This window comes from Acinonyx jubatus, chromosome F2 (assembly GCF_027475565.1).
Source record: "Acinonyx jubatus isolate Ajub_Pintada_27869175 chromosome F2, VMU_Ajub_asm_v1.0, whole genome shotgun sequence".
In the NCBI taxonomy this organism is placed as follows: Eukaryota; Metazoa; Chordata; class Mammalia; order Carnivora; family Felidae; genus Acinonyx; species Acinonyx jubatus.
Genome location: NC_069394.1, coordinates 37,496,045 through 37,522,676, shown reverse-complemented (window position 1 = coordinate 37,522,676; position 26,632 = coordinate 37,496,045). Strand labels below are relative to the sequence as shown.

Sequence of the window (26,632 nt, the reverse complement as noted above, 5' to 3'; positions counted from 1 at the left end):
AATCTTTCAGGATATTCCTGCTGCATCACACATTTAATTATGTTTTATAGTGTTGAATACTGACAAGAGTAGTCCATGTGTAACCCAAGATATTGATGTTAGATTTTATCTTTAGTCAGATAGTCAGTAAATAGAATTTTTAGTTCCTACAGTGTTCTTAACTCTGTGTTAAGTACTTTGGGAAATTGAAAGCAGTAGATGACATGGCTCTTGTTCTCATGAACTTTAGGTTCTAACAGGTAAAAAAAAAAAAAAAAAGTCATGTACAATGTGGCCGGATTTATAAAACTGAGGAAAATTTAGGGGAAAGGTGCCATTATTATATACTTTAAGAACTGGAAAAATTTTCATTAGAGAAGTACAACTTGTGGTAGGTCTTAAGTAGATAGGATTTGCAATAATCAAGAGGGGGCAGGTCGCTTGGATGGGAATAACGGGGGGGGGGGGGAAGACATTGATTGGAGTGGAGATTCTTCAGTGGAAATAGTGGAAAATAAAGTTGAACAGATTCAGAGAGGCAAGACCAGCTTATACAAGGCTTCGAAAACCAGATAGAGAACTTTGATTTTTTTTATGTATGGTGCAATTAATTCTTGAATAGTATCCTGTGGTTGAGAGCAGTTTGTAGGATGGAGCAGAAGGAGAAAGACCCTTCCAGAAATGTGAGTTACCCTTCTTTATAGAAATGAACATTTTCAGCAGATTGTAGCCATGGAAATGGAGAAAAAAGTACAGAGTTAGGTTATTTATGAACCTGAAAATTGACTTTTTTTTCTTTTGCAAGAGGCATGTTTATATTTCTTTCTGGTGACACCAAAATCATTATTAGGATTAGGAATGAGTAATAGCTTCTTTTCCATTACTGTACGTACGTGATTTAGAACAGGGTAAAGGGTCATTATAAGACAGTGATGCTACAATTATTGCACTACCTGTCCATTTAGTAAGTCTGTTACCCACCTATTTCCCTTTTTCAAAATGTGCTTTTCAAAAGCACAATCTCAGTCTTACACATCTTTCTTACCCTTAGGTCCTAGTTACAAGTAGGCACTCAACCATGCTTACTGAATTGAAGTCTTACTTTTCCATAGCTCATAAGTTTTGGAAGAGGCCAACATTTTCCTCTTTCTCATTTTTAAGTGCTTTCCAAGCCACAGCAACAGAATGGAAGAATAGGTCTATAATAAGATTCACAGACTGGTATCGGTCTGCCTTTATTCCTGCTTTGCTAAAATTCTCCAAATCCTTCTGAAATGTCCCACAGACTTGAGGAAATGGATTGGGAGAAAGGTGGTGGGGATGTGGTTCCTCTTCTACTGTGTTCTCTAACCCAGTATTTCGGCTAGTATTTTTGCTTTCAGGGGAAAGCAAGGAGGTCAGCCAGGCTGGAGCAGAGATCACTGGGAAGAGGGATGGAAGAGGAAGTAAAAAGGCAACGGGGAAGAAAAATCCTGTAGGGACTAATAAGTCATTGTAAGGATTTGGACTAGTAAAAGTGAGTAATACAGGATGCCAGAGAAGGATATTGGTTAGGGAAATGATAGAACTCTTTTTGGCTATGTTAATAGTGTCACTTTGGGTGTTGTGTTGAGACTAGACCATAGGGAAGAAAGTATAGCAGCAAGTGGACCTGTTGACCTGTAGCTTATTGAGGTAGTATCTGCCTATAATCATGGTGACTTGGCTGAGTGAAGTATCACTAGAGGAAATAAGGTCAAATTTATGATATATCTTGAGATGGAGCCAAGAGAATTGCGCCAGCTGTCTAGATGTGTGGTGTGTGTGAGAGAGGGGATCAGTTATTTTCACTGAGCAACTGGAAGGGTAGATTTGCTGTTTTCTGAGACTTTAAAGAATATAAAAGGAAAGGTGTGGGGACAGAGGAAGACATAAGAGTTTTGCTTTGGCCATGTTAAATTTGAAATTCTATTAAACATCTAAATGGAGATGTTGAAAGGACAGATAAATAGTCTGGTGTTTAGAGGCTAGATCAAGAGTGTTTCCTGGGAATTGTCACCATGTAGAAGATACTTAAAGTCATGACACTAAGTGAGATCATCTAAGAAGAGAGCGTTTGTAGAGATTTGTAATAGCCCAAAGACTGAATCTTTGGACACTGCAACATTTAGAGTTAGGGAAAATGAAGTAGCAAGAAAACCAATAAAGCTGGTAGTGAGATAGGAAGGGAACACAGAGACAGCAGTGTCCAGAAGGATTTAAGAAAGTGTGTCAAGAAGGTGGCAATGGTCAAATGTTTCAGTTTCCTCTAATAGGTCCTATTAGTCAGTGCTGTCCACCGGTTCTAAAAAGCAACCACAAAAATCTCAGTCTTTTGGCACAAGAGAATTGATTTCTTATTCAGGAAAAGTACATTGCTGTGGTCACAGTTTAACTCTTTTGCAAGCAGTCACTTGGGCATCTGCCATTTAGTCACACTGCTGATCCTGTGGATGTTCTGCATTCAGCCAGCAGATAAGCAAAGAGAAAGAAATAAGGAAAGCACACTTGCTCTTGATTGCCTCTAAAGCTTAGAGAGGTACTATCTAGCTTTAGGTCATATGTTATCGGTGAGAATCATTCACATAGGCTTGCCTTGCTGCAGACTGAGTAATATAGGGGAGCAGATAGAATGTTTAATGAGGACTCTTTTCTCTGACGCAGAGAGTGACAGTGATCCTGGAGGTAAAATCTTCAAAGAATGTGGGTGAGGGTGTTGACCTCTGGATCATATAGATTATTGCAGTAAGAAGTTGTGATGGATGTATGGTTGGAAGACATGAAATCCAAAGTGAGGTTTTTTTTTTTTTTTTTAGGGAGGAGATAAAAAAAAAAATAGTGGCAGTGAGGATCAGGGAAGCCGTTGAGCCTATTCCCAGGCCCAGTTCTTTGCAGGATATGGCAGAGAAAACAGCTAGTTAAGAGGACTTCCCAGAAAGCAGTGTCCTCTGCTTTGTTAGAAAAAAAATTGGAGAGTAAGTTCAGAGAAAAGTTTTAGGAAGATACGGGAGATTTTACTAGTGATCTGAGTTTTAGAGGGCAGAACAGAAGAGATTTCAGTGTTGTCGAATGAGAGATGGCATCACTTAGGGTTACACAGAGCTCTTTGGTGATGAGCCTGGGTCATAAGGGATGTTTAGAGTTTTGGGCTTCTCCTGTTGGCTGATGTAAATGGAGATGAATGGAGATTAAGGACATGAAAGAATTAACCCCAGAATATTAAGGCAGTGTTATGTGGCAAGTATTGGGGGTTGGAGGGATATGGTCTTTTAGGATCACTCAGGTTGGTTGGTTATTGGTTATTCTAATTTTGTAATATATGTGTATGTATTAGGCACAGTTCTCAGTTTTCTAATCAAGTGTGCAAAATATAACTTTATTTTTCTCTAGCAGAGAGAGAACTTATCTATGATCTTCAGTTATACTGGGCTAAAGAAGTAAGTAATGTAAAGTCAATTCAGGGTCACTCAGAGTTGTGTCAGAGTTTTATGGGGATAATATTAACGAAAGAATTTGACTCTTGTCTGGGTTCTGGGGCATCCTCCTCTCTCTGGGGCAATATAAGTGGAATGCTTGGAGGTATCTTTAGAAGTAGAAACCACTTAATCAACCAATTTTTCTTTCTTTCTCTTTGAGTATTTAAAACAAATTTGGGGGCACCTGGGTGGCTCAGTCGGTTGAGGAACTCTTCATTCCAGCTCAGGTCATGATCCCAAGGTCACAGGATCAAGCTTCGTGTCCAGCTCAGTGCTGAGCATGGAGCCTGTTTGAGATTTCCCCTCTCCCTTTCCTTCTCTCCCTCTCTCCCTCTCTCCCTCTCTCCCTCTCCCCTTCTCCCCCTCTCCCCTTCTCCCCCTCTCCCCCTCCCCCTCCCCCTCCCCCTCTCCCCTTCTCCCCCTCTCCCCCTCCCCCTCCCCCTCCCCCTCTCCCTTCTGTTCCTCTCCTCCACTCACATGCATGCGCTCTTCTCTCTCAACTTTAAAAACAGTTTGAAGAAATGAAACTTAAATGATACTTTCAGCAAATACATAAAATAATATACTTAGTGGATACTTAAAAATGATTGCAATTATATGTCCCAACTTACATCATTAGACAAAAGAATAATGAAATTTTTAGGCCTGGAGTTTTCCTTTGGAGTACAGGACCCTCAAATTAGTCAAAGATCAGAACTTCTTTTTCCTGCTGTCCACTTAAAAGCAAAAGGATCAAATGCAGGTCAAATAAACACAGTTCATGAATTTATTTTGGTTAATATCCAGAGTATGGTATGGGGTCATAATAGATCAATTTCTAACTACTGTAGCAACAATCAAATAAAATGAGCAACATTGAGGGTAAGCAAAACAACTAATAGGTCTTCTCTTTTCACTCTCTCTCCTAATGATATAGCTGTATATTACAATGATAAATATTCTGTGTGAATATCAGAATTTTCTCTTCTAAAACCCAAATTTTATTACATTTCCTTCCATAGAAGTTTTCACCATCTTCTTAATACCTTCAGGATAAATTTCATGTTTCTCAACATGATAGTCAAGGCAGTTCACAATTAGGGCTTAAACTTAACCTTTCCAGCCCTGTCTCCAGTTTATCAGTTTCATTTGCTGTGCAGTATACTTCACACTAAACTCTTCACTGTGTACTTTGTGCCCCTGTGCCTCTGTTCATGTTCTGCCTACAACTCCTTCTTTCTTAAGAATTTGTCCTGAACCCAAACTATGTTACCTCCCTGTGAAGACTTTGCCAGTGCTTGATTGAATTAGACAGTCTGTAATTTGCAGAATATTTTAAAGTATAGCATTCATCATGCTCTTTGACAGTTGTATGCAATTAGATTAATATCTCCTATCTAGATTGTAAGCACTTGGAGGATAAGGATTGTGTCATATTTTTCAGCCCTTACTGCAGTATCCTGGAATATAGTAAATGGATGTTTAATAACATTTTTGCTTATGATTAATGAGATTCCTTTCTGCCTTCCTTCCACACCTTTCCCCCCCTTTTTTCTCCTTTTGCTTTTTACAACATAAATGTGAACATTCAAATTCTAGTAGTGATCTGATTAACCAAAGTTTTCTCATTTATTTTTCTATAATTCCCTGGTTAGCTTCTTAGTTTCCCTCTGAACTCTTACAACTATAAAGATCAGTGTTCAGTTCAGACTACTGCAGAAGGAGAAGCATTGTGAAGTATTCATGAAGGACAAATACTAAGTAACAACACCAATTTTATAGAACTACAGGAAAACCAGCCTCATTATTTTAGAGTTGCACTTTGAATAATTTAATCATCATTGAAACTTAGTTCTGAGTATAAAACATGTAAAAAAACCAACACTAGCCTTGTCAAAAGTTGTAGCTATAAATAGGGGACTGTCTCTTCCAACTTAAAAATTCTTCATGCTCCTCTAAGGTCTCACGATGTTAACTCCAAAAGCTCCATTTCCTCATTTTCTACCCTGTGCTGTTGTTTCTGGTGGTGGTAGTGTTGGTTGTATTGTGGGTACACACACATGAAGAGTCATGGAAGTTTAAACTTCTTGTTGTTACTTATTTTATTTTGCAATTAAGGCCAGGGTGAAAGAATGTTAATAGTCTTGATAGATCAGTGTAGTAATCAGTATATAACTTGAAGGGCAGATTCTAGAGACATTTGTATCTTTAATACTTACGACATGATGGTGTTTCTGAGTGCTTTTTCTCTCCTCTCCTCCTCTTCCCTCCCCTTTCTTTCCTTGCCCTTGATTTTTTTTTCTTCTTTCTTTACAGATAGCAGAATGCCTGTCTCACACCATGGTTTTCCTGTGAGATATAGGCAGCCTTTAATGCTTCTCTCTTGAGAGTTATAGATAAGAACTGAAACCTAAATAGCTGGAGGTATTCTAAGATCGCGTATCTTGAATACTGGAAGGAAAGGTGGCACCTAGGTTTCCTGATTGCAGTTTTATGCTTTGAGGAAGCTTGTATGTAAATATATTTATCCGATTAGTGTCTGCAATTTCACGACTGAGGAGTTTTTTGTTTTGTTTTTTAAAAAAATCTTAAAGCCTACTACATGTATGTATAAACTCCTTGAGAACTGAGACCTTGTCTATTTTATTCACTATGGTATTTCCAGTTTCCAACTTAGTCCCTAATACATAGCAGGTGCTCCTTAAGCACTGTTGAATGACGTCTTAGCATATTGAAATTATGGGATATGTTTTCCTTCCTTCCTTTCCCTTTCCCTTTCCCTTTCCCTTTCCCTTTCCCTTTCCCTTTCCCTTTCCCTTTCCCTTTCCCTTTCCTTTCCTTATTTTTAAGTTAGTTGCACTTTCTGATTTTTTTTATCAAATATCAACATATATTCTGTAATAAAAGTATCTCCAAAAGTAGACCATTTATCAGCAAGAGAACACCTTAAGCATGTGAAAAGCTAACACAATCTTTTATCCTAGTCTTTTATGATGTCTTTGTGAACAAGATAATGAAATGTGATACTACATGTCACTGTTGTATCAACGTCTGGTTTCTCTTCTGAAGCATTTACCCTCTTTCTCTTTCAAATCTCTCCACAGAAACCTAAAAAGTATGCCATTCTAGATAGCCCGTGTTCTCCATTTGGCCTTTAGCTTTCTGAACTTGTAATGAAGAAAAGTGTATCCCTTAAGCTTGCAACTCTCCCCTTTTTTATTAGGAAGTTCTTTTTGGTAGTCATCTTCTTGTTTTGCTTAAGATGCTTTATGTTGCCTCTCCAGGATGATCTACAACCTGAGTTTGCAAGGCTTTTTTCAGGAGGTTTTTTATTTTTATCTTAAGTTTCCTTTTAGGTAATTCAACTCTGCTTAAGGCTGCTACCCCTTGGCATAATAATGTCTTGGCTATGAGTACATGTCTAAACATCGTGGTTTCTTTTGAACATAAAGGAGAAATAAAAATTGGCACACTTTGCATCTTGGTGATTATGTAAAATCTGAAATAAAAAAATAAAATTTGAAATAAACATGAAGCCATAAATCATAAATATATACCTCACACAAAGTTACATTTTTTAAATAAAAGTGTTTAATAATATGCTATTAGGGAAAGATTTTAAGAAAGTACACATAGGATGTTTTATCTTTCAAAAAAGATATTATAATGTATATCATTGGTGAAAATTATGTTATACACCTGAAACTAATATTGTATGTCAACTACAATTAAAATTATATCAATTGATTGAATCAGCCAATATTTACTGAGCAAGTCACTATACTACTGTAGGGTGCTGCATGAAACAGAAGAAACATGGATTGCCTTTTCAGAGAAATGAGTATGTCTTGGCCTCAGTGTTATAATGAATCAAGTGCCTAAACATACAAATTGATGGTTAAATGTCTCAAGTTTAAAGGAAAAAATGCTATAGGAAGTTTTTGTTGTTGTTACTCTCCTATTAGAAATCATTCTCTCCAATTGACCAGGTACTAAACTTGACCTACTTTTTTTTGATAGCACCTTGTTAAGGGTTTTACACAGGTGATGATAAAATCCCAAAACAAGGCGGGGCGCCTGGGTGGCGCAGTCGGTTAAGCGTCCGACTTCAGCCAGGTCACGATCTCGCGGTCTGTGAGTTCGAGCCCCGCGTCAGGCTCTGGGCTGATGGCTCGGAGCCTGGAGCCTGTTTCCGATTCTGTGTCTCCCTCTCTCTCTGCCCCTCCCCCATTCATGCTCTGTCTCTCTCTGTCCCAAAAATAAATAAAAACGTTGAAAAAAAAAATTTAAAAAAAAATCCCAAAACAAGGCTTAATTCTGAGAAACACTATGAAAAATGAATTATATTGTTCTGGCTGAACAGTATTTGACTATTTAATATCATGAAATAACCTTTCTATTGTGAGCATCTTGAACTGAATATTGTAAGCCATTTGGTATCAAATGCAATATTTGGTGCCATTAGTTTATATATACTATAGAGTGCTTAGAGTTACATTTAACCATTGACATCATTACTCAAATCCTCAAAATAAGAACAGAGGGTTTTGACATACTGACTTTGAGTAATTGTTACCAGATTCCAGTTCAACCTCAAGAAGGAAAAGGAATGTTCTGATGTAAATCATTGATTGAGAGGTAGAAGCAAAAAATAGTATCATTTAACTATTAGGCCTGGAATTTCTAGCTTTATTTTTCAGCCAGTTTATCTAATTGGTGTTAGATTAATATGGACATAAGATTATTTCTTATTGGAAGAGTAGGATGATTGGTGGGCAGAGTTCAGAATATATCTTCAAAGTTCAAGCATTAACTGCTACCATTTATTACTATACCATATCATAAGGCTTTACTGCTCCTTTTGGAAAGATAAATATTTAGATGTTTAATACAATACCATTGAGAATTAAATATGTTATACAGAGTTGTGTCAGAATTCTGAGAGATTATAGAGGAAGGACCAAGTCTAATTTGGGGAAATCACTGACCATTTCTCAGAGGAAATGGTATTGAAGGTAGAATTAAAACAACACCCTGATTGTGATAGAAGAGGTGGGAACTTGTGTTTTATATCTGGTAACTTTCAAGTTCTTTTCTACACTTTACAGTTTTTTTATCATCATTTTCCTATATTTATGGTACTTTCATGAACTGTTTTCATATACACTAAAACATTTAACATGAATAGTATTGTTGCCATTCGATAATAGTATTTTCAATTTCTGACACTTAGATTAACTTGCTTTCCTTAAGTATTATGGCAAGTGACACAATGAAACACATAAGTTGACTCCAAGTGTATTACTTTTTCTTTTTTTCTTTTTTTTTGTATACACACACACCACATCTTTACCCATTCATTTACTGATGGACACTTGGGTTGCTTACATAATTTGGCTATTGTAAATATTGCTTCATTAAACAGGCAGGCATACAGATATCTTTATTTTCATATTCTTTGGGTAAATACCCAGTAGTATAATTACCGGATCATAGGGGAGTTCCATTTTTAAATTTTTGAGGAAGCTTCCTACTGTTTTCTACAGTGCATGCACCAGTTTGCATTCATATCAGTGGTGCACTGGGGTTTCTTTTTCTCCACATCCTTGCCAACACTTCTTGTTTCTTGTGTTTTTGATCTTCACCATTCTGACAGGTGTGAGGTGATAATCTCATTATAGTTTTGATTTGTATTTCCCTAATAATGAATAACATGGAGCATCTTTGCATAGGTCTGTTGGTCATCTGGGTGTTTTCTTTGGAGAAATGTCTGTTCCTATCTTCTTCCCACTTAAAGTGGATGATTTGTTTCTTTGGGTATTGAGTTGGATAAGTTCTTTATGTATTTTATTTTCATTATTTTTTTTAAAGTTTACTTATTTTTGAGAGAGAGAGCACGAGAGCAGAGAGAGAGGGAGACACAGAATCCGAAGCAGGCTCCAGGCTCTGAGCTGTCAGCACAGAGCCTGATGCAGGGCTCGAACCCATGAACCCTGAGATCATGACCTGAGCCAAAGTCGGACACTTAACCGACTAAGCCACCCAGGTGCCCCAGTTCTTTATGTATTTTAGATATTAACCCTTTTATTGAATATGTCATTTGCAAATATCTTCTCCCACTCAGTAGGGTGCCTTTTGGTTTTGTTGATTGATTCCTCTGCTGTGTAGAAGCTTTTTATATTTAGTTCCAGTAACTTATTTTTGCTTTTCTGTCCCTTACCTCAGGAGACCTATCTAGAAAAATGTTGTTATGGCTTATGTCAGAGAAATTCCCGCCTATGCTTTCTTGTAGGATTTTTATGGTCTCCGGTCTCACATTTAGGTCTTTCATCCATTTTGAATTTATTTTTGTGTATGGTGTAAGAAAGTGGACCAGTTTTATTCTTCTGCATGTTGCTGTCCAGTTTTCCCAGCATCATTTGTTGAGGAGACTTTTTCCCATTGGATATTCTTTCCTGCTTTGTTAAACATTAATTGACCATGTAATTGTGGGTTTATTCCCGGATTTTCTCTTCTTTCTTTTGATCTCTTTGTATGTTTTTGTATCAGTACCATACTGTTTTGATTACTACCGCTTTATAGTATAACTTGAAATCTGAAATTGTGATACGTCTGGCTTTATTATTATAATTCAAGATTGCTTTGGCTCTTTGGAGTCTTTTTTGGTTCCATACAAATTTTAGGATTATTCTAGTTCTGTGAAAAATGCTATTGGTATTTTGATAGGGGTTGCATTAAATTCGTGGATTGTTTTTGGTAGTATGTACAAATAACAATAACAATATAGCAAATAACAATATTTGTTCTCCTAGTCCATGAGGGTGGAATGTCTTTGTCATCTTCAATTTCTTTCATCAGTGTTTTACAGTTTTCAGAATGTAGGTCTTTGACCTTCTTGGTTAAGTTTGTTTCTAAGTGTGTTATTATTTTTGGTGCAGTGATAAATGGGATTGTTTTCTTAATTTCACTTTCTGCTGCTTCATTGTTAGTGTATAGAAATGCAGTAGATTTCTGCACATTGATTTTGTATCCTGTGGCTTTATTGAATTCATTGATCAGTTTTAGTAGTTTTTTGGTGGGAGTCTCCTTACCAATTTGGATGCCTTTTATTCCTTTTTGTTGTCTCATTGCTGTGACTAGGACTTACGGTACTGTTTTGAATAAGAGTGGTGAGAATGGACCTCCTTGTCTTGGTCTTGACCTTAGGGAAAAAGCTCTCAGTATTTCACCATTGTGTATGATGTTAGCTGTTTTTATATATGTGCTGTATTAGGTTGAGGTATGTTGCTTTTAAGCCTCATTTGTTGAGGGTTTTTATCATGAATGGATGTTGTACTTTGTCAAATGCTTTTTCTGCACTTGTTGAAATAATAATACAGTTTTTATTTTTGGCTTATTGATGTGATACATTACGTTGATTGATTTGCAATTATTGTACCATCCTTGCTTCCTGGGAATAAATCTCACTTGATCAGTGTGTTATTTTTTTTTAATGTATTGTTAGATTCAGTTTTGCTGGCATTTTGTTGAGGATTTTTGCATATATGTTCATCAGAGATATTGGCCTGTAGGGCTTTCTTTTTTCTAGTTTCAAAGAATGAAGTGGGAAGTTTTCTTTCCTCTTCTGTTTTCTGGAATAGTTTGAGATGAATAGGTATTAACTCTTTTTTTAAGTGTTTGGTAGAATTCATCTGTGAAGCCATCTGGTCTTGGACTTTTGTTTATTGGGAATATTTTGATTATGGATTCAATTTCATTGCTGATAATTGGTCTGTTCATATTTTCTATTTCTTCCTGATTCAGTTTTGAGAAATGTATGTTTCTAGGAATTGATCTATTTGTTCTAGGTTGTCCAATTTGTTGGCATATAATTTTTCACAATATTCTTTTACAGTTCTTTGTGTTACTCTGTTGGTATTTTTCCTATTTTATTTCTAATTTTGTTTATTGGAGTCTCTCTCTCTCTCTCTCTCTCTCTCTCTTTTCATTTTGAAAGTCTGGCTAAAAGTTTATTAATTTTGATCTTTTCAAAGGATAGCTGTTGGTTTCATTGATCTGACTTTTTAAAAATTTTTATTTCATTTATTTCTGTTCAAACTGTATTATTTCCTTCCTTCTGGTATTGGGTTTTGTTTGTTTCTCTTTTTGTAGTTCCCTTAGGTGTAAAGTTAGGCAGTTTGAGAGTTTTTCTTGTTTTCTTGAGGTAAGTTTATATTGCTATAATCTTCCTTCTTAGAATAGCTTTTGCTGCCTCTCAAAGATTTTGGACTGTGTTTTCGTTTTCCTTTCTCTCCGTGTATTTTTTTATTTCCTCTTTGATTTCTTGGCCATTTCACTGTTTAGTAACATGTTATTTAATCTCCATGTATTTGTGCTCGTTCCAGATTTTTTCTTATGTTGGTTTCTAGTTTCATATAGTTGTAGACAGAAAAGATGCATGGTATGACTGCAGTCTTTTTGAATTTGTTGAGACTTGTTTTCTGGCCTCATATATGATTTATTTTAGAGTATGTTCCATTTCCACTTGAAAAGAATGTGTATTCTGCTGTTTTAGTTGGAGATTTGTGAATATATCTGTTAAATTTATCTGATTCAGTGTGTCATTCAGAGCTACCTTTTTCTTGTAGATTTTGTTTGGATGACCTGTCCATTAATGTAAGTGGGGTGTTAAAGTCCCCTACTATTATTATTTTACCATGGATTATTTCCATTAAGTTTGTTATTAACTGCTTTATATATTTCTATGTTAGGTGCATAAGTATTTAATACTGTATGTTCTTCTTGGTATGTTCCTTTATGATTATATAGCGTGCTTTGTCTCTTGTTACAGTCTTTGTTTTAAAGTCTGTTTTGTCCTATATAAATATTGCTACCCTGGCTTTCTTTTCATATCCATTTGCATGCTAAATGCTTTTCATTCCCTTCACTTTCAGTCTGAATGTTGCTTTAGGTCTGAAATTAGTCTCTTGTAGGCAGCGTGTAGATGGGTCTTGTTTTTTTTATCTATTCCTGCACTCTGTCTTTTGAGGGAGCAATTAGTCTGTTTACAATCAAAGTAATTATGTATGTATTGTCATTTTTGTTACTTTTTATTATTGTTTTTGTAGTTCTTCTCTGTTCCTTCCCTTCCTCTCTTCTTTCATGATTAGTTGGATTTCTTTGGTGGTATACTTGGGTTCCTTTCTGTTTATTGTTTGCATGTCTATTACTGGTGTTTGATTTGTGATTACCATTAGGTTTGTATGTAAAGTCTTCTGCCTGTAGCAATCCAGTTGATGGTCACTTAAGTTTGAGCCCTGTCTTCATGTCTCTTGCATTTTAGGTATTTGGTGTCATACTTGATATTCTTTTATTTTGTGAGTTCCTTGACTAATTTTTACAGGTATATTAATTTTTACTGCTTTTTTGTTTCCTTCTACTCTTGCTTTTACCTATGGTCTTTCCTTTCTACTCAGAGCATCCCCTTTAACATGTCTTGTAGGATTGGTTTAGTGGTGAGGAATTCCTTATCTTTTCTTTGTCTGGGAAACTCTATTTCTCCTTCTGTTCTTAACGATAGCTATGCTAAATAGAATTTTTCATTTCAGCACTTTGAATATATCATGCCATTCCCTTCTGGCCTGCATTTTCTCCTAAAAAATCAGCTGATAGCCTTATGGGATTTCCCTGGTACATAACTGTGTTTCTCTTGCTGCTTTTAAAATTCCCTATCACTACTTTTTACCATATGAAATACTATATGTCTTGGTGTGGTTCTCCTTGTGTTTATTTTGTTGGGGATTCACTGTGCATCCTTGATCTGGATTTCTGTTTCCTTCCCCATATTTGGGATATTTTTAACTAGTATTTTTTCAAATACATTTCTGCCCTTTTTTCTCTCTCTTCGCCTTCTGGGTTCCTATACTGTGAATGTTATTACACTTGTTCTCCTTTTTGCTTTGGTCTCTTGCTGTGATTTTGTCCTGTTCTTTCATTTGGGACATAGTCTTTTGTTTCCTCATTTTGTCTAACTCTCTCTGTCTGTTCCTTTGTGTTACGAAAGTCAACTACATCTCTTACTCTTGAAGTAATGGCTTTCTGAATAGGTCCTGTAGTGCCCTGCAGTGCAGCATTCCTTGTTCCCCAGAACCTCACATTTCCAGTGTGTCTCTTATGTGTGTTGTGTACATCCTGCTTTTGTGGCTGAGCCACTGTTTCCTTCAGTGCAGTTGTCTGCAGTGGCTTTTTCTGCCTATTGTGCACAGTTATTTGGTCCATGTGGTAGGGCCGCATGGGCTTAAGTTGAGTCAGGTCAGGGATTTGCCCATGATGCAGTAGCACCAAACTGCAGAGCTCTTTCCCTGTGTTGTCCCCTAAGGAGCTTTCATTGGTGGCCAGGGCCAGAAATCTGACCAGCTGTCTGCCATTAGCCCACTGCTAGGGCCACATACAAACTGGTATGTGTGGTTATCTTTCCCAGTTTCTCAAGTAGTAGTTATTTTCAAGTGGAGCTGTCCCCTGTCAGGGCTGCTTGCACCTTGCTAGGCCTGTGGTCCCACTCTGGGGTGAGCTCTGTCCATGAGTGCATCAGAGGAGTGGATCTGCAAGGTCTGGAGGAGGGAGAGAACGGAGGGTTTAGCAAGTTAGGTGGTGAGTGTGGGCACCACTCTGGTTCCTCTAGGTGGCCATGTGTTTATGCTGGGGGTTGGGGGGTAGAGGAAGGGAATGGTGTCTGTCAGCTTCTTTGTTTGTGAATGACTCTCCTCGGAATCTCTGTTGCTCAGGAGTAGACTCTGAGATAAGTAAACTACTCTCCCTCCTATGTGACCCATGCTTTTTTAAGACTGCTGTTTCTGTGCTGTATCTCTGTGGACTTTGGTTGTGCTGTCTCTTTAAAGGTGGGGACTCAGCCTCCTCCTGCTCTTCAGGCTCTCCCAGAGCCTGGTGTGCTGATTTTTAAAGCTCCAGGTTTTAAGTCCCACTGGTTGTAAGAACATACAAAATTTGGCCTCTCTGGTTTTCAAAGCCAAATGTTAAAGGGATTTGTCATTCCTATGTGTGAGGGTCATTTGTCATTCCTATGTGTGTGTCATTCTCCTGTGTGAGGGTCTGTTTCTCTCTCCTCTCTAGGCCTGCAGGGTACCTGCCTTCTGTGGCCCCACCCGAGGGTCCATTTAGCTCCTGACCATGTTACTGCCCATTTCTGTCCTCTTAGATTCAGCTTCTTCTTTACATGTAGTTGTATAGTTTTTACTGTCAGCTTTTGGGTTGTTTTCTGGGTTATTTACACTTATGTAAATGTTATATACTTGTACCCGTGGGTGGAGGTAAGCTTAGGGTCCTCCTACTCCGCATCTTCCCAGACATCCAATGCAGTACATTTTTCATGATGAAGAAATGAAGGATTAATATTGCACCAGGCTGGATAGTATATATCTAAGAACTGATTGTTGATATTATTTTATTACTATTATATTACTTTAACCAGTAAATTTTGTGTCTCAAAAGTACCTTATTTATTGTTGCAAACAGTACCTTAGTTATTTGTTAAAAACAGGAAGTATAATGGATATCAGACTACTGTGTTAAATGTAGGTTTTTGAGTAGCTCTAGTGAGAATGAACACATCTGATGATTTCTAAACAATCAGTGGTACCATCATCTTGAATAAAAATATGGTATAGTTAGTACATATTTGCTGGAACTAGAAGTTACCATGATACAGGATTGGAAAAACAGAAGAGTTGCTATAGCATAGTTAAAAGCATGGACTTTGGAGTCAGACTTCGTAGATTCACATCCTCATTTTGTGATTTACCAGTTGGGTGACATGGAATAAGTTACTTAACCTCTGTGTGATCAGTTTTCTTATCCTAAAATGGTGAGAATAAGAGTCTAAATAATAGTGTGTTGTTCCTTATGGGGTGGCTATAAGGTTTAAACCAAGTAATATTTGTAAAGCTCTTACGGCAATATCTGGCATATAGCAGGCGTTACAGAGGTTTTTGACTAAATAAAATACATATCAAGATTGACAGAATTATAGGAAGTTTTCATATCCTACCTGTGAAATATACATAACTACAGGGAAAATAAATGCCCTTTTTTTAAAACTGTCTTCCTCATATCTTTTAGGAAATAGATACTCAATATGAGTGTATCCAAAATAATGTGATTTTATACCTCCAATAGCCAGATTATGATATTTAATGAGAAGTTTTAACTGCTTATGTTTTTCAAAGCTTTTTGAATCACATATAAATTTCAGGGCCTCTTTAATATTTTTTATTAGGTCATTATATCAGTATATTTACAGTAACTGTATGGCTTTTTGATTAGTAATTACTTGAAATAGTGCTTCACAGTCATGTGATAGTGTTCAAACTGTTTGGTACTGTTAGCATTTATTAGATGGGTTTATTTTGAAATTGAAATAATGGTGTTTATATGAAACTAATATTCTGTACTAGATTTTTGAAATTTGATCATAGAAATTTCTTTGGAAACCTTTTGTATTCATTGTTAAGAGTTTAAAATTTTGACTGCATCTAAAAATTTATTTCCATAGAATTTATTTTTTAAAGAAGTTTTAGGTGTACGGTGAAATTGAGGAGAAGGTACAGAGATTGCCCATGTATCCCCTTCCCCTCACATGCATAGATTCTCCCCCTGTTACCAACATCCTCTACCAAAGTGTTACGTTGTTATAATTGATGAATTTCTATGATTATCACCCAAAGCCCATAGTTTACATTAGGGTTCATTCCTAGTATTGTATATTCTGTGCATTTGGACAAATTTGTATTGACCTTTATCTACCATTATAGTAACCAATATAGTAGTTTTATTACTCTCTTCTCCTTATCTCCTAGTAACTACTGATCTTTTTTACCGTTTCCATAGTTTTGCCCTTTCCAGAATGTCATATAGTTTGAATTAGTATGTAGCTTTTTCAGATTGGCTTCTTTCACTTACTAATATGCATTTAAATTGCTTCTGTGTGTTTTCATGGCCACAGTTTATTGACTCACCTACTGAAGGACATCTTAGTCCTTCCAAATTTTGGCACTTAGGAATAAAGATCCTATAAACTTCTCTGTGCAGGTTTTGTGTGGTTGGTCTAGATTTAAGTCAGTTATTTAAATTGGCAGAATTTTACCATAGGCTTAGGTAACCATTTTGTTCTCATAACTACTAATGGACAAAAGAGAAGTGATGCAATCCAAGTCAATAGAAAGCAAATTAATGGTGTTTTATTAAGAAAATTATAATAGGAAACCCATTGTAAATCATTTAATTAATTCTGAAATATATGGAATAAAGTGTTAAATACCCCGTCGCTCTTACCCTCACCAATTCCATTTTGCTCTCCTCAGAGGAAACCTCTGTCATGGATTTGCTTTTTTACTCTTCTGTAACTTTTTCTGTGTATGGAGTAGACAAATCACACTCAAACTTACACATTGTTGTAAAAACATATTTGGATTATACAACACATATGTATTTTTCTCATTTCACAAGATATCAAAAATGTGCTTTCTATCATACCTGTAACTGTTACTCATTTTAAGTGAATGGATTATAATCTTCTTTGGAGGTATTGTGAAGTTAATTTAACCATTTATTTTTTTTTTCAAAAATTTTTTTTAACATTTATTTACTTTTGAGACAGAGAGAGAGAGCATGAACAGGGGAGGGTTAGAGGAAGAGGGAGACATAGAATCTGAAACAGGCTCCAGGCTCTGAGCTGTCAGCACAGAGCCTGACGCAGGGCTTGACCCACAGACCGCGAGATCATGACCTGAGCTGAAGTCAGACGCTTAACCGACTGAGCCATCCAGGCGCCCCAAACATGTATTTTTTGATGGACAGATAAATTGCTTAACATTTTCCTTCTCCATTTCCGCTCCCTTCTCACCTCTTTTCTTTTTTAACTATTTCAAATAATACTGCTGACACTGACCATTCTTTATAAGTTGTTTGTATGCATGCACTCTCAAATGTTAAAGTATCTCTGTAGCATAAGTTTTTGGAAATGGGATTATTGTAGAAAAATATTGCGTGTTTAAATTTTGATAGCTACAAATTGTCGTCTGTTGCAATTCTACTAAAAAGGCCATACTTAATCATATTCCCAGTATATGAAAAATTCTCAAAAGAGCCTTCAACAACGACAGATTTTGTAAATATGCAAATTGATGCTTTAAAATGTTGCCAATGTGACCACGGAAGAGGATACCTGATTTTTGTCTTAAGTTTTATTTGTTTCTTGGCAAGGGCATTATTAAGTTTTTTGGCCATAGTATATTTTTCTCTTAATTATCTGTTGGTATTCTTTTCCATTTTGTATAGTTGTTGAGCTGTTTGTAACCTTGATATCTTCATATGAACTGATGGAAATTGCAACTTGATAGGTCTAAAAAACTAAGGTGTTTTTCCCCCTGAGTTCTCCTCCTCCTGCAGCTCCATTCTTCCATCTGCTGAGACCTAAAGCCTTGGAGTCATCCGTTCTTCACTTTTCTCTCTTACTGTATGTGTAGTCCATCAGTAAAGCCTGGAGGCTTTATCTTTTTAAGTGGGTACAGAATTTCATCACTTCTTACTACCTCTATTGCAACCACCATCTTTCACATACTGTCTCCCTGTTTTAATACTTACAGCTGATTTTCTGCAGAGTAACCAGAGAAATTCTTTTAAAATATGTCCATCCAATAATTTTATGACTGTATTTAGACTCCATGATCATGTCCCAGCTTCTCCAAAGCAAAAGCCAACCTTCTTACCATGGCCTATATAAGCTCTGTATGACTGGTCCTTATTTATAGCTCTGACTCATTTCCTACTTCACTCACTCTTTGTTTTGGCCATCATTTCTTCCATATTTCTTCCATATTATTTCTTGAAAATCCGAAGTATACCTCTAACCCAGGACTTTTGCATTATTATTTACCTAGAATGCTCGGTTCCCAAATCTCTTTATGGATCTCTCCCAAACTCTTGTTTTAAATAAACGTTCTTTGAATTTATAATATGCATATTGTGGTAGATTGTGAGTTTATAAATATGAGGGAAAAGGGTCTATGATCCATGCCCTTAAGATATTAATCTATGGGGCGCCTGGGTGGCTCATTTGGTTGAGCATCCGACTTTGGCTCAGGTCATGATCTCACGGTTTGTGAGTTCAAGCCCTGCATCAGGCTCCGTGCTGACAACTCAGAGCCTGGAGCCTGCTTCATATTCTGTGTCCCCCTCTCTCTCTACCCCTCTCCTGCTTGCTCTCTCTACCCCTCTCCTGCTTGCTCTCTCTGTCTCTCTCATAAATATTAAAAATTTTTAAAAAGATGTTATTAATCTAGTATAAATGCAAATGAGCCAAGTTGGGAAGATAAGGAAACTGAGTTGAAATATAGCAACTGTAGTTCACATAGTGGTAATATGGCAGCATTTACTTTGGAGAGCATTTTAGGACCATCAAACTTAATTTAATCAAAGTCTTAAAAACCAAGATCTGACTTATTTTATGTTTCTTAAGTACATAAAGTGGTACATACAAATTAATGTTTGTATTAATATATAATGTATAAAAAATATATGGATATGTTTAGAAATAATATATGTTGTTATAGATTATTAAGTTAAGAGTAATTTCTGAAATTTTGCTTTAAAATTGTTGAAATTCTCTGATTTCTGTAATTTAGATGGACAAAAATTTTAATAACATACTATACAGAGTGGAATATCACCTTTTGTTTTCTTAATATAGAAATTTGCCTTTTATGTAAGCACATACTTTTTTGGTTACTTTCAAAATCAGTTTGTAAAGTTGGAGCAATAGGAGCCCATGCCCACACCTCTCAGATCTCCCAGCTGGACATTGGAAATAAATTTTCATGGTTTAGAGCCTCTCTCATTTGACCTCAGGAAATGACCTTTGACTGTTAGGCACCTGGATGAAGAACCCTGTGTTAAGCTTGTCAGAGTCCTGTAGCCTACAAAGACCCTCTGCTTGCACTAGGATCATTCGACTGAAGGAAGATGGTGGCACAGGAGGATGCTGGGCTCTCCTCATCCCACTGATCACTTAGATTCCACCCACACCGGCCTAAATAACCCAGAAAACCACCAGAAGACTAGCAGAATGGACTCTGCGGAGCCAAGCATAGACAAGAGGCCTACAGAAGAGGGTAGGAAGAGCAGAGAGGTGGTGCGTGCTAGATGGACTGGCGGGAGGGAGCTGGGGTGGTGGAAGAGAAGACCGCTGGGCAAGGCAGAGCCCCTGAAGTGTGGCTTGCAAAAGCAGAGGGGCCGGACTGCGTGAGTTCTGACAGCCAGCAGTACTTAACATCTGGAATGTTAAAAGTCAACAGCTCTGCTCTCAGAGAGCAGGGATCTGCACCTTGCAGATCCACCCCAGCTAATACGCCCTTGGCCAGATCCTGTCAAAGGAGCACCACAAGCCTGGCAGTGTGCAACCAGCCTGGACAAGGGCCACACCACTCCACAGTAAGTCCTGCCCTTGCAAGAGGGAAAGATAAGGTACACACCAGTCTGACTGTGGCCCCAGCTGTGGGCTGGGGGCAGACATTGGGTCTGACTGCGGCCCCACCCACCAACCCAGGTTCCTTGGGACAACACAGGGGAAGTGCCCTGCAGTTTGGGGCTACCAGAGGGCCTAGCCAAAATGATAAAATGGAAGAATTCTTCTCAAATGAAACTCCAGGAAGTAGTAACAGCTAATGAATTGATCAAAACTTATTTAAGCAATATAATAGAACAAGAGTTTAGAATAATAGTCATAAAATTAATCGCTGGGCTTAAAAAAAGCATTGAGGACAGCAGAGAATCTATTGCTATAGAAATCAAGGGACTAAAAAATAGTCATGAGGAATTAAAAAATGCTATAAATGAGGTGCAAAATAAAATGGAGGCGGCCATAACACAGATTGAAGAGGTGGAGGAGAGAATAGGTGAATTAGAAGATAAAATTATGGAAAAAGAGGAAGCTGAGAAAAAGATAAAAAAAATCCAGGAGTATGAGGGGAAAATTAGAGAACTAAGTGATGCAATCAAACGGAACATCTGTATCATAGGAATTCCAGAGGAGGAAGAGAGAGAGAAAGGGGCTGAAGGTGTACTTGAACAAAATAGCTGAGAACTTCCCTGATCTGGGGAAGGAAACAGGCATTGAAATCCAGGAGGACTCCAATGGACAGCAAACTCCCTTCAGACGTAACTTGAATCAATCTTCTGCAGGATATGTATAGTGAAACTGGCAAAATACAAGGATAAAGAGAGATTTCTGAAAGTAGCTAGGGATAAATGGGCATAACATACAAAGGTAGACACATAAGTGTAGTAGCAGACCTATCTACTGAAACTTGGCAGGCCAGAAAGGAATGGCAGGAAATCTTCAATGTGATGAACAGAAAAAAATATGCAGCCAAGAATCCTTTATCCAGGGGCGCCTGGGTGGCGCAGTCGGTTAAGCGTCCGACTTCAGCCAGGTCATGATCTCGCGGTCCGTGAGTTCGAGCCCCGCGTCAGGCTCTGGGCTGATGGCTCAGAGCCTGGAGCCTGGTTCCGATTCTGTGTCTCCCTCTCTCTCTGCCCCTCCCCCGTACATGCTCTGTCTCTCTCTGTCCCAAAAATAAATAAACGTTGAAAAAAAAAAAAAAAGAATCCTTCATCCAGCAAGTCTGTCATGCAGAATAGAAGGAAAGATGGAAAGATAAAGGTCTTCCAAACAAACACTGAAGGAATTCATCACCACTAAACCAAGCCTACAAGAGAGCCTAAGGGGAACTTTGTGAGTGAAATGTTGCAAGGACCACAAAGGACCAGAGACACCACTACAAGCATGAAGCCTACAGATATCACAAAGACTCTAAACCCATATCTTTCAGTAATAACACTGAATATAAATGGACTAAATACTCCAACCAAAAGACATAGGGTATCAGAATGGATAAAAAAACAAGACCCATCTATTTGCTGTCTACAAAAGACTCATTTTAGACCTGAGGACACCTTCAGATTGAAAGTGAGGGGATGGAGAACTATCTATCATGCTACTGGAAATGAAAAGAAAGCTGGAGTAGCCATACTTATATCAGACAAACTAGACTTTAAATTAAAGGCTGTAACAGGAGATGAAGAAGGGCATTATATAATAATTACAGGGTCTATCCATCAGGAAGAGCTAACAATTATAAATGTCTATGCGCCAAATAAGGGAGCCCCCAAATATATAAAACAATCACAAACATGAGCAACCTTATTGATAAGAATGTGGTAATTGCAGGGGACTTTAATACCCCACTTACAGCAATGGATAGATCATCTAGACACAGGAGCAATAAAGAAACAAGGGCCCTGAATGATACATTGGATCAGATGGACTTGACAGATATATTTAGAACCCTGCATCCCAAAGCAACAGAATATACTTTCTTTTTGAGTGCACATGGAACATTCTCCAAGATAGATAGATACACATATTGGGTCACAAGACAGCCCTTCATAAGTATAAAAGAATTGATCATACCATGCACACTTTCAGACCACAATGCTATGAAACTTGATATCAACCACAAGAAAAAGTCTGGAAAACCTCCAGAAGCATGGAAGTTAAAAAACACTCTACTAAAGAATGAATGGTCAACCAGGCAATTAGAGAAGAAATTAAAAAATATATGGAAACAAATGAAGATGAAAATACAACAATCCAAATGCTTTGGGATGCAGCGAACGCAGTCCTGAGAGGAAAATACATTGCAATCCAGGCCTATCTCAAGAAACAAGAAAAATCCCTAACAGCACACCTAAAGGAACTAGAAGCAGAACAGCAATGTCACCCCAAACCTAGCAGAAGAAGAGAAATAATAAAGATTGGAGCAGAAATAAACAATATAGAATCTAAAAAAACTGTAGAGCAGATCAGTGAAACCAAGAGTTGGTTTTTTGAAAAAAATAAAGTTGATAAACCTCTAGCCAGGCTTCTCAAAAAGAAAAGGGAGATGACCCAAATAGATAAAATCATGAATGAAAATGGAATTATTACAACCAATCCCTCAGAAATACAAGCAATTATCAGGGAATACTATAAAAAATTATATGCCAACAGACTGGACAACCTGGAAGAAATGGACAAATTTCTAAGCACCCACACAATTCCAAAACTCAAACAGGAAGAAATAGAAAATTTGAACAGACCCATAACCAGTGAGAAATTGAATCAGTTATCAACAATCTCCCAACAAATAAGATTCCAGGACTAGGTGGCTTCCGTGGGGAATTGTACCAGACATTTAAGGCAGAAATAATACCTATCCTTCTCAAGCCGTTCCAAAAAATAAAAAGGGAAGGAAAACTTCCAGACTCATTCTATGAAGCCAATATTACTTTGACTCCCAAACCAGACAGAGACCCAGCAAAAAAAGAGAACTACAGGCCAATGTCCCTAATAAATATGGATGCAGAAATTCTCAACAAGATACTAGCAAATTGAATTCAACAGCATATAAAAAGAATTATTCACCATGGTCAAGTGGGATTCATTCCTGGGCTGCAGGGCTGGTTCAATATTTGCAAATCAATCAATGTGATACATCACATTAATAAAAGAAAAGAATGATATGATCCTGTCAATTGATGCAGAAAAAGCATTTGACAAAATTCATTATCCTTAATAAAAATCCTTGAGAAAGTTGGGATAGAAGGAACATACTTAAACATCATAAAAGCCATTTATGAAAAGCCCACAGCTAATATCATCCTAGTGGGGAAAAACAGAGCTTTTCCCCTGAGAGCAGGAACACCACTGTGGTTTAACATAGTGTTGGAAGTGCTAGCATCAGCAATCAGACAACAAAAGGAAATCAAAGGCATCAAAATTGGCAAAGATGAAGTCAGGCTTTCACTTTTTGCAGATGACATGATATTATACATGGAAAACCTGATAGAACCCATCAAAAGTCTTCTAGAACTGATACATGAATTGAGCAAAGTCACAGGGTACAAAATCAATGTACAGAAATCAGTTGCATTCTTATACACTAATAGTGTAGCAACTCACTAATAGTGAAGCAACACAAAGACAAATAAAGAAACTGATCCCATTTACAATTGCACCAAGAATCATAAAATACCTGGGAATAAACCTAACCAAAGATGTAAAAGATCTGTATGCTGAAAACTATAGAAAGCTTATGAAGGAAATTGAAAAAGATACAAAGAAATGGAAAAACATTCCATGCTCATGGATTAGAAAAATAAATATTGTTAAAATGTCAGTACTACCCAAAGCTATCTACACATTCAGTGCAATCCCAATCAAAATTGCACCAGCATTCTTCTCAAAGCTAGAACGAGCAATCCAAAATTTGTATGGAACCACAAAGACCCCAAAAGCCAAAGTAATATTGAAGAAGAAGACCAAAGTGGGAGGCATCACAATCCCAGACTTTAGCCTCTACTACAAAGCTGTCATCATCAAGACAGCATGGTATTGGCACAAAAACAGACACATAGACCAATGGAATAGAATAGCGACTGCAGAAGTGGACCCACAAAAGTGTGGCCAACTAATCTTTGACAAAGCAGAATAGAATATCCAATGGAAGAAAAGACAGTCTCTTCAACAAATGGTGCTGGGAGAACTGCAGAAGGATGAAACTAGACCACTTTGTTACACCATTCACAAAGACAAACTCAAAATGGATGAAGGACCTGAATGTGAGACAGGAAACCATCAAAACCCTAGAGGAGAAAGGAAAAAACCTCTCTGACCTCAGCTGCAGCAATTTCTTACTTGACACAGCTCCAAAGGAAAGGGGAATTAAAAGCAAAAATGAACTATTGGGACCTCATGAAGATAAAAAGCTTCTGCACTGCAAAGGAAACAATTAACAAAACTAAAAGGCAACCGATGGAATGGGAAAGCTATTTGCAAATGACATATTGGACCAAGGGCTAGTATCCAAAATCTATAAAGAACTCACCAAACTCCACACCCGAAAAACAAATAATCCAGTGAAGGAATGGGCAGAAGGCATGAGTAGACACTTCTCTAAAGAAGACATCCAGATGGCCAACAGGCACATGAAAAGATGCTCAACGTCGCTCCTCATCAGGGAAATACAAATCAAAACCACACTGAGATATCAGCTCACGCCAGTCAGAGTGGCTAACATGAACAAGTTAGGAGACTATAGATGCTGGCAAGGATATGGAGAAACGGGAACCCTCTTGCACTGTGGGCGTGAATGCAAACTGGTGCAGCCACTCTGGATAACAATGTGGAGGTTCCTCAAAAAATTAAAAATACATCTACCTTATGACCCAGCAATAGCACTGCTAGGAATTTACCCAAGGGCCACAGGAGTACTGATTCATAGGGGCACTTGTACCCCAATGTTTATAGCAGCACTTTCAACAATAGCCAAATTATGGAAAGAGCCTAAATGTCCATCAACTGATGAATGGATAAAGAAGTTGTGGTTTATATATACAATGGAATACTACTTGGCGATGAGAAAGGATGACATATGGCCTTTTGTAGCAATGTGGATGGAATTGGAGAGTGTCATGCTAAGTGAGATAAGTCATACAGAGCAAGACAGATACCGTATGTTTTCACTCTTATGTAGATCTTGAGAAACTTAACAGAAGACCATGGGGGTGGTGAAGGGGGGAAAAAGTTACAGAGAGGGAAGAAGGCAAACCATAAGAGACTCTTAAAAACAGAATAAACTGAGGGTTGATCGGGGGGTGGGAGGGAGGGGAAAATGGGTGATATGCATTGAAGAGGGCACCTGTTGGGATGAGCACTGGCTGTTGTATGGAAGCCAATTTGACAATAAATTTCATATTAAAAAAATAAAGTTGGAGCCTGGTTGGCTCCGTCACTTAAGTGTCTGACTCTTGATTTCAGCCAGGTTATGATCTTCAGGTTTGTGGGATCAAATGAAGAGTGGAGCCCACTTGGGATTCTCTCTCCCTCTTGCTCTGTCCCCCTCCCTTGATTGCTCACAGGTGCGTGCATATGGTCGGTCTCTCTGTCAAAATAAATAAACTTTAAAAAGAACTTTAGAGAGTCTATGGATAAGATTTTGTCATCAGGAGAATTCACATTTGGGAAGACCTGTTTCTTCTCTATTTTGGATAAATAAAGTGCTTTGTTGTTCCTTTTTTGTTTTCAAGTAAAGTTTTTATTGAGGTATCTTTATACTCAGAAATGGGTAAATTGTTAGGTTACAACTTAATTTTAGTAAAGTGTGTATATATCCATGTATTCATTAAATAGAATATTAGATTATAACATTGTTCCACAGTGCCATCTCCCAGTCACCAACCCAACAGGAGTAACCAACACTCTCCTGACTTTTAACAGATAAGTTGTGCTTATGTTTGAATAGTTGCAAAAATCAGTAATTCTATAGTCTAAAGTGATCTGATGTGTTATTTTGTAATCTCATTCAGAACTAATAAAGAAATAAATAATCTTGGGAGTAGTTTCTGTATATTTTTCTAAAACAGTAAAGTAAATGTGTGTTAATTAATTAACTGTTCTTATACTTAGAATCTCGACCATTGTCAGTTCCTGTGAAAGCCATGCTGAATATATCTGAAGGCTGTAGAAGTCCTGAAGAAAGAATGAAAGAATTTATTGGAGTAGTATGGAATGCAGTAAAGAGTCTCACACTGCAGGTAAAATAAAAGAAATGTCATGGTTTTAATTTCTATGATCCTTTTTAACTTTTAGCACCTTTGATATTGGTAAAGAAATAATCTCAATCTCAATAATCTCCCTTGTAACACTTGTGTATACCATCTCATTTGTATAACTTAGATGAAAACTGTTGGTGCACTTTACATATTATTAGCAAATTATATGAAATACATCTTATATGCTATTCTTGATAAAGTTACAAATTATGCAAATTTTGAGATGTTTCTCAAATTACAAATTTCATTATACATTTTCTTTATTTTAAACTTATTTAAAAGATTCTAAATGTTCAGTATACAAATCAGAAAACACTAGACAATAGGCCACTTTGGCCAGTGGTCCTGAGGGACCTAAGATAAAGTCAGCATGGCTTAGTGACTAATGCTGAGGGTACTTTGGGGGAATGAGAAGAAGGAGCTGTCTAAGTGGTGTTTCACATTCCAGTTTTGGCATTTGGATGCATAATGATGCA

At 37.3% G+C, this 26,632-nt stretch overlaps 1 protein-coding gene across 11 annotated transcripts in view; it reads left to right on the top strand.

Annotated features, from left to right (window-relative positions):
• Positions 1-26,632, top strand: part of VPS13B (vacuolar protein sorting 13 homolog B) — a 794,855-nt gene that overhangs the window by 357,135 nt on the left and 411,088 nt on the right. For all 11 annotated transcript variants that reach the window (XR_008292721.1, XM_053208413.1, XM_053208414.1 and 8 more), the window contains exon 22: positions 26,011-26,138. Coding sequence is in view for 10 of the 11 variants with exons in the window: in XM_053208413.1 (XP_053064388.1) it covers positions 26,011-26,138 (128 nt within the window). In the remaining variant the exon portion in view is untranslated. The remainder of the gene's footprint in view (positions 1-26,010; positions 26,139-26,632) is intronic.